Raw genomic sequence first — 13392 nt, 5'->3', positions numbered from 1 at the left:
AAAGCGACCAAAACGCTGGCTTGCATCCATAGATGCTTCTCAAGCAAATCCCGGGACGTCATTCTCCCCTTGTACTCGGCCTTAGTGAGGCCGCAGCTGGAGTACTGCGTCCAGTTTTGGGCTCCACAATTCAAAAAGGATGTGGACAAGCTTGAGAGAGTCCAGAGAAGAGCCACGTGCATGATCAGAGGTCAGGGAAGCAGACCCTACGATGACAGGCTGAGAGCCCTGGGGCTCTTTAGCCTGGAAAAGTGCAGGCTCAGGGGTGATCTGATGGCCACCTACAAGTTTATCAGGGGTGACCACCAGTATCTGGGGGAACGTTTGTTCACCAGAGCGCCCCAAGGGATGACAACTAGGTGGAACGGTCATAAACTATTACAAGACCGTTTCAGGCTGGACATAAGGAATAATTTCTTTACTGTCCAAGCCCCCAAGGTCTGGAACAGCCTGCCACCGGAGGTGGTTCAAGCGCCTACATTAAACACTTCAAGAGCAAACTGGATGCTTATCTTGCTGGGATCCTGTGACCCCAGCTGACTTCCTGCCCTTTGGGCAGGGGGCTGGACTCGATGATCTTCCGAGGTCCCTTCCAGCCCTAATGTCTATGAAATCTATGTTATTATTTATGACATATTGCTAACTTATTTTGCCTTTTGACTTAAGATCTATTTGAAGGTCCAATATTTTCTTTAAAAAAAATCAGTGCTGAAGATATCACCAACACCTCAAATAGGACCTGATCCAAGACCCTTTCAGTCAATTTCCATTGACTCAATGAATTAGAACAGAATCATAGTGCACAGAGCATGAAAAGCTTCGTTCCCTGCATTCATTATACTGACAAAGATCTCAATTGTGGTACAGTTAAACACACACAATTTCTTCATGAGTCTAATAATACTCTATTTCTCTGAAAGTCCCAGCTCCTGGAGTTGTGTGATTACATAACCTTAGCCTTCATTTAAAAAAAGGGGGGGAAGAGGCGCACACAGAGCAGGAAGAGAGGGAGTTTCAAGCCCACATGGCTACAAAGAAAAGCTTATAAACATAACCCCTAAAGATTAAAAAAAGAGAGAGAGAAACAAAAGAAAGCAAACAAGAACTCCATATGTATTATTTTTAGACTTTTTTTTTTTTTAAATCAAACATGATATTCCAATGAAAGAGGCTGGAAACACTACTGTAGCAAAGAAAAACACAAAACACTAGGCTGAGTTCTTGGCAGCTACATAAAGTAAAAACCAATTTTTAAAAATATTTAGTTACGTTTAGCAGATTTAAAGACAAATTCAGTTAAACAGAAATTTAATTCATGCTTTCTATTAAACCAATTCCAGAAAGCAAATCTATAGAATCACCCTGTGTTGATTTTGCCTCTAATATGCACACATTTATTTTAAAATATAATCACTACTATTTCACTTTTCATGATTACTGCAAAAATATTTATTTTAGCAACATATAAAGTGCTGTAATGTATAAATTTCTGTTAACAAAAACAAGCGTTTGTTAACACCATTTCCTGGTTGAACAGAAATTCTTTTGTTTACCTACTTTTATCATTACCAGTCCAAACCCAACCTCCAAAGAACAGGATGAGGAGAGCTGGTCAAGCAATACAGTGGTTGAACAAGGGGATGAACTTATTTTAAAAAAGGTCTGGGAGCTCAGTCAAGTTCTATCCTCACACCAAACACAATAATGAGCAGGTCTGTACTTTGACATACCTAGTGGGAAGCTTCTCAAAGTCCACATCCAGAAACTGTTCATAGCTAGAAACAAAACTGTCCAACCAGAGCTTCAAGTAATCTGGGTCTTTCTGTAAAGAGAGAAAAATATTAAGAAAGTTTGTATTGTATGCTTGTAGTCAGCACTGCATGAGAAATGATCTCATCTACATGACAAAGTTGCTTATTTGAAAATTAACTTAAAAAAAATTGATCAAAAGAAAAAGAGAGAATAATTTTAGTGCTAGAATAAATTGTCTCTCTGCTGAAATTATCAGCCATATTATACAGATGTAATTCCTTGGCATTAGGTAAAGCTCCATCTTAGTACTTCTCTACTTCCTGGTATCCATACCAACCAAAATATTTCATATAGTCTCTTTATAACAAGTTTCAATTATTCTCCAGAGGTTACCAACTTCCTAATAGAGGCTTTAAAAAAAAAAGTCAACACACACTTACAACAGGAAATAGATACAACATTATATTTTGGAGTACAAAGTTCACTAGAATGTTTGCTGGCTTATTATTTTAAGCAATGTATTTGTCTCATGCCCTATTTCAAAATAATGTAAGATTTACGTTGTCCTGTGTTCCAGCAATAACCAAGTAAAGAATTATATACTGTTTATAAGTGTATGTTTGCACTGTGCATGGCTGTGCCACTGAACATCACACTAAGGAGTGAAATCTATTAAGAATATGTTTTCCTGCAGTTTTCATAGTAGTACTTTATTTCCTCATCATACAAGAGGTCAACCCTATTATTATGAATTACTATGCAGTCAGAATCAACACTGCAGTGTGCAAGACATAATGGAACGTTAACAAACCCTACACTCAACTACAATTTAGACAAGACAGGCAAACATCAAGGGTAAATCATAGGGACGTTTGATCTCATATTATTTTAGTCCTAAATTACAAACAACAGCCAACCATTACTCATGCAATAGAGAGATGTCTATGGGTTCTGAAGATGCTGGCTCCTTTGCTCTGTTGTTGCTACCATTGCTTCCGCGGTTTCCCACTTGAGAAAGAGCATCTGTGCACTCAGCAAGTGCTAGTCTCCATGGGCCCTGCTAGTCTTTTCCCACACTTTCCTCACCCGTGTATGAGGCTTGAGAATGTCTGTACTATGGACATGGTGAACTGTAACAGGGGACCCTAGCCCTGTTACCAGAAGACATGTCCACCCCTCTAAAGCCAGAACTTTCTGGGCACAGAAGGCTGGAAGAGAAGAGGTTAAATGCTGAGCCTGGCCAGCTAGTCAGCTGACCAGAAGGGGCAGGACTATAAAAACTTTGGGCGGAACAGCAGTTAGGGGGGTAGCCACTGAAGGGGAAGGGGTGCCTCAGAGAGCTCCACGAAGGAGCAGCCCAAAGGCAGTACGAGGGGAGCCATGGAAGCCCTGGAGAGGCAGGCAACCACATCACAGCAAGGACCTGAGCTGACGGCAGGGAGCTGAAGCACGGACCCTGTGAAAGTAAGCGGACATGATGGGTTTTCTTTCTTTTTCACATTAGCTGGGGGCAGTTATCACCCATGGACAGGACTGTTTATTTTTTTTTCTTTTCTGATCAATGAATAAGACCGGGGGTTTGGGTGAGACTATTAGGGGAAGGAGGAGGCCTCATTTTGGGGGGCACAGACCCCGGTGCCTGAAGGCGCAATCTTAAAAAGGTCAGGGAGGTCTGGTGTGCCTGTGGTGTAGTCTTGTTTTGTTTTTGGGGGGTTTTTTGGGCTGAGAGGGTGCAAGGTCGGGGTCGTCCCCTGGTATCAAACTTGCAGCCCCCTGGCTGTGGGGCTGGTGCCCCGGACTCTGGGCCAGGGAGGGCCGGGCTCCAGATTGGAGCAGAAAAAGGGGCCACGAGCCTCAAGACAACAGAAAAGGCTAGAGCCTCGGAGTCAAACCCTGTTTAGTGGGTTTAGACAGGGAGGCCTAGCTAGGGAAAAACAGGGGTCGGGCCCACATAGGGGAAAGGCCCCAACATACAATACAATAGGCAGCCTCCCGCTTGCAAGAACATCATCATAATTTCCATCAAGACATGACAGGGTGGGACATAAGAACCCCAAAGAAGGCTCCAAGGGCGCCTCACGCAAGGCACGGATTACTAGGAAGATGGTGCTGGGAAGGGTGACCTGTTACATGAACCAAATGACTTTTTCTTTTAGGATGTCTCCACTGTGTCCCTGCTATTGCCAGGGACATATTCTGGAGCATGTCCCACTCCCACAAGCCAAATTCAGCAGTGAAGACATTTTAGGGGTTTCCCCCAAAGCTGCCATGGCAACATACCAGTGACCAAGATGCATATTCATCAGCAATGCCACCAAATTCCAGAATTTAGTGACATTAGGTGCCTGCTCCCAAGTTGACTTCAACACTACATTTTGAGGTTTGGTGTGTGAGAATGGGAGCATCACCGTGCCTAGACTCCTGGCGGCCCCAGGCAAACGTTTAGTATTGGACCCCACTTCAGCAGAGAATAATAATAATCATCATCAAAAAATTACCATTTTTGGGCCCCGTTTCTGTCTAGGCCCCGGGCAGCCACCCAGTTTGCCCATGCCTGTGTCTGGTCCTTAGTGGGAGTGAGTAGGTAAGGTAAGTTTTCAGCTTGTGCCCTGGCAGTGGCAGGAATACAGAACAAACTTACCTACAATGGACTTTAACAGAGAGAAGTTTTTATTTAAAAGATCTTAAGTGACCTTAATAACCTACTCTGAGGTAATTATAAACCTGCTCAAACTTTTGGCCTTGAGTAGCATGGGGCCAGTCCATGGGCTGGACTGAGCCCTGCACACTATAATCAGGCCCTGGAACCCAGTGCTGTCCCCAGCCCTACCCTATACTCTGGGATTGGATCCTGGAGCCAGAGACCTAGCTTCTCCCCCTCCCAAACCAAGATTGGGCCCTGGGCCCCAGTGCTGCCCCTGCCCAGCCCTGCACACTAGGATCAGGTGCCCAATCCAGCACACAGGGCTCGGGGCTCCTCATGAATCTGGAAATTTGGCAGCAGGGGAATGGCACCACTTTCCCACCACCAAATTTCTGGACCCACGTGAGCCTTGTAGGCTGGATTATACAGTGCTGTAGGCTGGATGTTGCCCGTGGGTTAGGGGTTGAGCACCCCTGCTATGAACCAACACAGGAGGACAAGTTGCTTATCAAAAATCAAGGAGCAGATGGAATATTGTTTTTTCTTTTTTTAGTATATTTAATTACATGCAATTAAACAACCACAATGCATAAAACAGATTACATTCTAAGGTGGGGGAAAAACTTCCTAAGAAATGGAATGAGCTGCCAAGGGAAGTTATGGCATTTCTTTCATTGGAGGTTTTTGAGATGAGGCTAGATAGGCATTTATCAAAGTTGATTTAGGAACAAAGAATCTTGCACAAGTACAGAAGACTGGGAGATTGGACTGGACGACTGACAAGGTTCCTTCCTTTCAAGCCTATGATTCTACCTAGGAATATGCATGTCAGCCACAACCTGCAGAACAGCATGGGAGCAAAAAGTGAACTTCTGGACTACCAGAGAAACAAGTCTGTTTCAAGAATAGAAAAAAAAGCTTATGACCCATTTGACCAATTTCTCATTAGAGCGTATTAGTGACATTCTATTGCCACTCACTATCTTTTCACAGGGGGCCCAACTCCCACACCAGTTCACTACTAAGGACTATGTTAGTGAGCACTGGCATTTCAGGCTCTAATGCAAGTGAACTAGTCTCATGCATTCCTCTCTTCTCATCTACATTCCTCACTTCAAAGAGAGAAGTTTGCAGCCAAAGGGAGGAAATAATGGAAGTTATCTCCTTTACAGCAAATGAAAAAAGTTTGCCTAACCTCATTTCAAAAGGCAAAAAGTTTTCATTTTTTTTTAGAAATAAACTGACAAAACAAATTTAAGTCTTTACTGCCAAGCCATCCTTACCAGGCAATCAGAGATAAACAGTTAATGTCTATTCAGATATTCACATCTGCATCTTTATATTTTTACACTTATTTTTGTTCTGCTGTCTTATTCCCTGTTTCCATGCTCTACTCTAGAGGTGGGCAAAATGGCAGATCCAGCCAGTGGCTGGACTCAATTTCCCAGCAACCCCTGCTCGTGTGGCTGGGGCCAGTTTCCATGGAGACCGCAGCAGCAGCATGCTGTGATAGTACAAGGCCAGGGTTTCCATGGAGACCAGCTGCAGCAGTGCTGGCAGGGCACGCAGCATGGTGCAGAGCTGCTCTGGAGTCCAGCTGGGATCTTGCTGTAGTGACGGTGTGGTCCAGAGCTGGGGCAGAGCCATGATCTACAGCCTGAAAATGAAAATGTTTCTCTATTTTTTCCTTTCAACTATTTTTAGTTTTTTTGCCACCAACATAACATACCTCATGCCGCCTTCTTAACATTTTCTTAATGGAATAGTATTTACCATTCATTAGAGTTTAAAATGCTCCCACAACATAAAATACAGTGATTCCAACCAGTGTCCTGTCACATTTTACCAAGACTGCCATTATAAAACTTCAAGGACAGCTTAATCTGCATGTTTTATATAGTTACGCAAGTCACTGTATAATTAACAAATATATTGTAAGATCTATGAGCTGTGCAGGGAATTTTTAGCTCTAGAAGAGCTATCTGTAAATTAAGACAGCACTGTCAAACTCTGCCACCCCTGTAGGTCAGATCCACTCCACAGGATCTGCTCCATAGGTCATATCTTGACCCAAAGGTGGCAGCACGGTGAACAGCAGCACAACAATTAGTGCAGCTATCGTTTGCCCCACTGCCTTTAACATGCATGTGCCCTTTAGGACGCTGTCACTGGGAATTCAGAGTCAGGCCCCACCCCTATACTAGCTCCACAGGCTGAGTGTGTGTGGACTGGGGGCCATTTCACCATCTTGGACACCCCTGGAATAAGACAATGCAACAGGGAAATAAGCTTTCAGTTAGAACACACAAATTCAAATGAAGAATAAAGTGACTAAAATGATTAGCTTGTATCTCTTCGAAAGACATTACAAGCTTCAGGAGCAACGCTACAAAAATCATCTGTAAAAGAAAGTAGTAACACATGACAGTTTGGCACATCAATGATGGGTGCCTACTTAACAATTTTCTTCTCTACTACTTATGAAAACAATGACAAAATATGTAGCAGAAAGTATCTTAACTAAACCACCTTTTTGTTTTTAGTCACTGATTTATTTGCCCAGGTAAATGGAAGACCAAAAGAACAAAGGGTGCTTTGTTTGTAATACACATTTTGAAAACCCTGGTGATCAGTATCAAACTATTGCTTTTAATTAGCTAAGAGTAAAGATAAGTGCCTACAGAGCTTAAGCCTTCTCATTAAAAGTCAGTGGGACTTGGGCTCAGTGCAATTGGATATTTCGGAAAAATTTGACCCCGATTTCAAAACAATTGCCTCTCGAAAACTCTATTTTTTTTATTTATTTTTTTTATCTACTCACAAATCTGTTGCTTTCTAGATAACAAATAGTTTATATTTCTCTGATCTCTTCATTATAATTGCAGGGGTTAGAAACAGAATTGGAGCCAGAATTAGAAGAACAAAGTTCAGTACAGCTTTTATAGCTACAGGAAATACTAGCTGCTATAAACAAAAGCTTGATCTGCCTGGGGCTATTTTCAGTGTTACATCCCATGCTCTGAAGGCAAAAATTCCCAACGTTGCAATTCAAAAATGCTTGTCAGACTTGCCCAACTGGACAGTTGTTTGAAGGCATTAAGTTTGCATGCTATCACAAAGCATCCAGGCAGGGTTAATTTAAATAATGTGTAGTTTTCCAGTCAGTCAACCTTGCAAGATTGACTTCAGTTGACTTAGCCAGCAAGTTTCTCTACATCTCATTTTTCCTGAGTACTATTTTAAAATTAAAAAAAAAACCCAGACAGTATTAAGACTGAAGTATGCTTACAACAAAAATAATACATTTAGAATTAACTATGAAACTCTGTCCTTAATTCACTGGATATATCTAAGAGCCTTAACTCTGGTTGAACGAATCCATCTAAAGCAGAACTTAACAATATTTTGACAGTTTTGCGTATATTATTATTATTTTTGAGGAATGCTTTCCCCTTTTAGACTAGTCAGAAAGATAGCAATGTACACATGCAAAATGACAGTTTCATTCTGAGACGCTTCTATGGTCTTTCTTTTTATGTCTCAGGCTTATTTTAAAAAATTTCAAAGCTGTAAACTTCAGCTGTAAGCCTGAGAACTTCTATTACAGCATCAACAGCATAATTATGAGTTGACATAAATGTGTATAGAAGAACCTCTTATTTCTGATCAATTTTAAGTAGAAAAATAACAATCCCTAGCTACATTTCATACTTAGTCTAAGCTGGAATATAAAGTTATTTTTCCAAGTTTGAAATGAACAGCAGCTCAAGATAACTACTGAGGATGTCATCCACTGTAGAAGAAAAAAACATCTCAAGGATATAGCACATATTTGGACAGGTAAGGAAAAACAAATTAATTTATGACATCTGATCAGCACGTGTTGGTTTCCATCTTTTAAAATTGCATTTTTAAAGTATTCTGAGCAACTTTTGGAATTTAAACATTTAATTTTTAACAGCATACCTCTAAAGCATATTACAATTAAATCTGTCCATGTAGCAAATATGAAAGATGCACCATAAAACACACAAAAATAACAAAAAGCAGCTTAGTAATCTTTCTTCTCCTTTAAGAACAAGGCAAAAAACCTTGAAAGCTGGCAACACTATTAATCTGTGGCACACCTGCCAAAAATGTTGGTTCCCACAAACATATAAACTATGACAGGTATGGTGATCATTAATTTAAGCACCATGGGCGCCTATACACAAGCAGCAAGACTGCTCCAATGCGCTGTAATTACAGCACATTGAAGCAGACTCAATTAAATTGAGTCTGCTGGAGCGTGGTAATTATCATGTTCCAGCAGACTCCAGTGTCTCATGTATTAGTGTCCTCACACTTAAAAATGACAGTGGGGGTGCTTTAACTAAAGCTCATTCAATGAGCTTTAGATAAAGTGCCCCCACTGCCCATTTTTAAGTGTGGGGAACATTGAAACAAGACTTTCTGGGTGCTTTAATTAGAGCAGCTCCAGGAGCTGATCTAATTAAAGCGCCCTCCTCCACGCCCGCCCCACTCCCAGAGCATGTGTATAAATGCTCCACGTTGTCCAGACCTTCTCAGGGTAGGTCTAGATGACAGGTGTATTAGACATCATGAGAGCAATCATCACCTAGTTCAGGAATGGTGCACCTGCAGCACAAGTGGTACGAGTAGCATGGGCAGCCTCTGTGGCATGCAGCAGATCAGGGAGGGGGAACAGGCAATGCAGCAGACAGGGCAGGAAGGAGAAAGAAGAGCAGTGGATCAGATAGGGAAAACAAGGCACAAAGCAGAAAGAAGAAGAGATCAAGCAGGGAACAGGGAGCAGAAAGCAGGGCAGCAGATTGGACAGAAAGGAAGGGCCTCCACTGACTATGCAAAACAGATTTGAATGATGTCCCTACATTCTAAGTTACAAATTATCTACACTGCCTCCTCTGTATGACTGGAAAAGTACTATGTACAGCTGACTCACAGCTTTCTGTTCTGCCAGTCAACTTCTGTTCTGTTACTCAGTCAACTTTGAAGCAAGACAAAAAAAAATCAGGATTTACCATACTATTGCATTAGATGTAAAGATTTTCACATTGCTATCCAAGCTGACACAACCACCCACTAGCAGTAAGAACTGAAAGACACATTTAATGATATGGCAACAGGAAACAGTCTGAGCAATTCCCCGGCCAACTAGAACAAACATGTGTGGAGCAGAAGTCTGAAGTCACAGGACACTAGGTTAATGGAAATTTTGACCAGCATTTCAAAGGAAAGTTTATGGTTCAGATTCTTCTCCCTTACGAATTAATAAGAATTTTGTCACTGATTCAAAGTAAGAAAAAGAATAACTATCGTTATTTCTCTTGTAGAAGACTAGCAATTTCTATACCTTTCTTCACATTATCGGTGTCCCCCCCAACGCAAGAGAAGTTTGTACTCATGAGCCATATAACAGCAAAGAGAAATATTAGAACACAAATAGATCACAGTGTTATAAAAACAGAAATGTAGTAATAAACACACTCATTTTGTAGATTAATGACTAGCAATTGGAACCTCGAGCATGGTCCAGGACCTCATTGTATCAGGCACTATTACACACACACACAACAGAAAGACCTCCTGTGGCCCAAAGAACTTATAATCCAAGTACAGAAGAGTCAAGACATGGATGCAGGCTGACTCACAGGAATGCACAATGAAATAATAATAGTCTGTGTAAGGGCCAGTGGTCTTGGGCCTGGGTGGTCTAAGCATTTTCAAAGGATGTTTTAGGCACTGTGGCAAAGGTGTGTTCCGAGTAGAATACTGGCACATTTTTTCTTTTTTACATCCTTGTTGCAAAGCGTCACCTACTTTGATTACGATGCATCAAACTTTTCCAAATATTGATTGTGATGTGTTTAATCAAGTATTTAATAGTTTTTGTGACTACTTAGTATGCTCAGTTCTTCCGTTATGGCCTACTGCAACTAATTAATATGTGCATTGTTACAGTAGATTGCATTAAAAAGCTGTGTTAAAAACATTACATAATTAAGCACTCGAACGTTAGAAAAGAGCATGTTTACAGTCGCCTGTGCAATCCTAATTTGGCCTCTTGTGCTTAGCATACTAATTGTTAATTATATCACCACAGGCAGCAAATGAGACCGAGGTCCTACAAATAATAGCTTAATTCAATGTACAAGTCTGATTCATTGTTTTTACTGTTTGATGTGCCTAGACAAAATAAATCAAAATCAATGAGAAATGTTTTTGGTTCCTAGATTCTCCCTGCATTTATAGCTTATACCTGTAATGATGACCAACGTCCTACATCCAGTCTTGTGATAATTCTAACAAAGACATAAGGGCAAAGTCCTTACTTTGCTCTTTGATTTCTATAAATGTTCCTCACATTATTGCCAAGGTTACAGATTAGTTTTATTCCATTGCTTTCCTTTTTTTTTACTATATTTTTTTCAGTAACTTCTGCCATTTGTTGCCCATTTCAACCATTTTCAGTTTTCATAGTTCTGCATTTGCATGAGAAGCATTTTAAGATAAAGCTGTGCTGTGCTGTCCTTTCCTTAAAAAAAACAAAACTGTTCTTTATTCAACATAAATAAAAGTCTAGCTCTAGGATTTAGGTTAACTAAAATTACATTACCTACCTTCATTTACACTTTAGTAGCTACTTAAAGGTTTGTCATTTGTCTCAACTGCATTACTTTTCACTCCTGGACAAAAGGAAGAATATATTAACCATTAAGAGATGTTGTTTTGTCCATACGTCTCTAAATATTCAAAATTTTCTAAACTTGAGTTCCTATGTCACTCAGTGGCTCTTGAAAAAGTTATCCATTTTCAGAAAGTGGGAATAATTCTCATTTCTACACAAAGTTACTTTTGGTTCTTTATGTTAATCATTTTTCAAAATAACTGCAGAATATAAATTCTATTCTTTTTATTACAATAATATAAAAAAAATAACTGAAAACAGATTGAGCATTTGAAACAAGTATAATAACTTATTTGGGTCTACTAACTTCATCTTTGAATCAGTTTTAAGTGCAAGAATTCAAAAGAACACTTCAACATACGTCACTACTAAAGTATATAAAACAGTAGTGTCTTAGCCCTTAGTAAAAAAGCTAAACTTGAATACTGTGTGTCTGAGGAAGGCAGTTAGGCTTAGTTTTCTCCACACATACTTCTGAATGCTTGTTACTATATCTTTCCCCCTTGTAAGAACTCTCTTACATAGAACGAAACTATTTTTAAAGAAAGTGGAATAAGCTGTTTTCTTGCTTGACCTCTTTTACAAGTTTTTTAAAAAATTATTAATATGCATTTGGGGTTGTTTTATGTCAGTGATTTTGATCCAAGGTGACACAGGATCCTCTGAAGAGTGTCATGGGGTGCCACTCTATATTAACACTTTTCCATGTGCAAATATCTGCACATAATTCACAAGATACACAAGTCGTTGCCCCCTAATATGGGCTTCTCAGTAAGTGAGATTCTACATTGTAGACATCAGTGGCATAAATACACATTATCCAACTCACAAAACTAAATGTTTTATATTTATATAAATGATGGTTATTAGACACTGAGAAATCTCTAAGTAGTGAACAGTGATGTTTTGTCTCATGTATCTAGATCTGAAAGAATTTCTGTAAATATCTACAGAGTGTTATTTGTGGAACCACTGTTACAAAATTAGTAAAGAACATTTACAACCAAGTCAAATTTCCTCCACTCACAGTTGCAGATACCTTTAAAAGAAATAGAGTATTCGCAAATCTTTTCTACAATACAACAGATTCCTTTTAATTAAAATTAAAGGAAACTGAATTTATTTAGAAAAATATAAATATTTAAGTAATTTAAAAAAATCAAAATTCTCTAGGAAGGGAAAGACATGAAAAATTAGGACTGTTATGTATAACTATTTCAAGCAACCAAATATTTAAGTTTTACCACTGTACATAGATTCTGACTGCAAGTATATTGAATGATTTGATGTGGCAAAGAGCAATAATTGTACTTCGTGTGTTTTTACATGAATCACTTGGACAAATCAACAATTAAACAACAGGGAAGAGCAGTGCACGCTGTAGTCAGGATGATCTCATGGGGGAGAGGGGTACAAAGTTCAGTGTTTCCAGACTTCAAAGCTCAACATTTAAAAAAGATTGCGTGCTGGTTAAATTGCATCCCTCTCACCACAGCTAAATATTATTTTGAGAGTGAGTGCTAAGTGTGTTTTAGATATGAGACTAAAAGATCATTTATGTAAATTAATTCATTTCCATTATGGGGCTTACCTTTGCTCTACAATACCATGCTCATGTTGGTCTGACCCAAATCCACTTTATTCTGTTAATAAACACACTACTTTTCAACACGCACATACACACTTATATAAAGTTATCCAAGCTTATTTTAGCATCATGCAATATGAAAAAGGATTTACAAGTATAAACATTAGATTCAATCATCTGAGAGGAAACCATACAAAACTCACTTTTGCATTGTTGCATATGAATCCAATTAAATTATTAAAAAGAAAACAAAACATACAGATCACTTTGACAGTAGATTAAGTTGTAAAATACTCAGTGGAGGATGACGACTTCTGAAAATGAGTAGTTAAGGTTGACATATTAAATTCTGCTCCAATTCATTTTACAGCCACAATTTACAAGTTATATACTTGGCTACACATCATTTTTCATGAGAAGCATATTCTTAATGCTCAGAAGTAGCAAAAGGTATGTAAGAGTGTTCCCTCATCTCAAGAACAACTTAATCTTTGTTTTCTATAGTACTGACGTTTCAAAGACAAGATCACTACTAATGAATGATTGCTTTCTTACAAATGCAATCCAGCTTGGACTCACTCTACAATAATTTAGGCATAACACCAGGCACACAGGTTTGCTCAAATTAACTATTTTGTTCTAGTGAAGACTGTCAAATGGACAGTTATGAATAATAAGGTCCTATTCATTAGGGCTGTG

General features: G+C 39.4%; 1 protein-coding gene across 2 annotated transcripts in view; it reads right to left on the bottom strand.

Moving 5' to 3' along the window:
- The window catches only part of NBEAL1 (neurobeachin like 1), a 144931-nt gene that overhangs the window by 122624 nt on the left and 8915 nt on the right, over positions 1-13392 (bottom strand). For both annotated transcript variants that reach the window (XM_059727082.1, XM_059727083.1), the window contains exon 3: positions 1731-1822. In XM_059727082.1, coding sequence (XP_059583065.1) covers positions 1731-1822 — 92 coding nt within the window. The remainder of the gene's footprint in view (positions 1-1730; positions 1823-13392) is intronic.

This window comes from Alligator mississippiensis, chromosome 4 (genome assembly GCF_030867095.1).
Source record: "Alligator mississippiensis isolate rAllMis1 chromosome 4, rAllMis1, whole genome shotgun sequence".
In the NCBI taxonomy this organism is placed as follows: Eukaryota; Metazoa; Chordata; order Crocodylia; family Alligatoridae; genus Alligator; species Alligator mississippiensis.
This window is presented reverse-complemented; position numbering and strand designations above follow the sequence as displayed.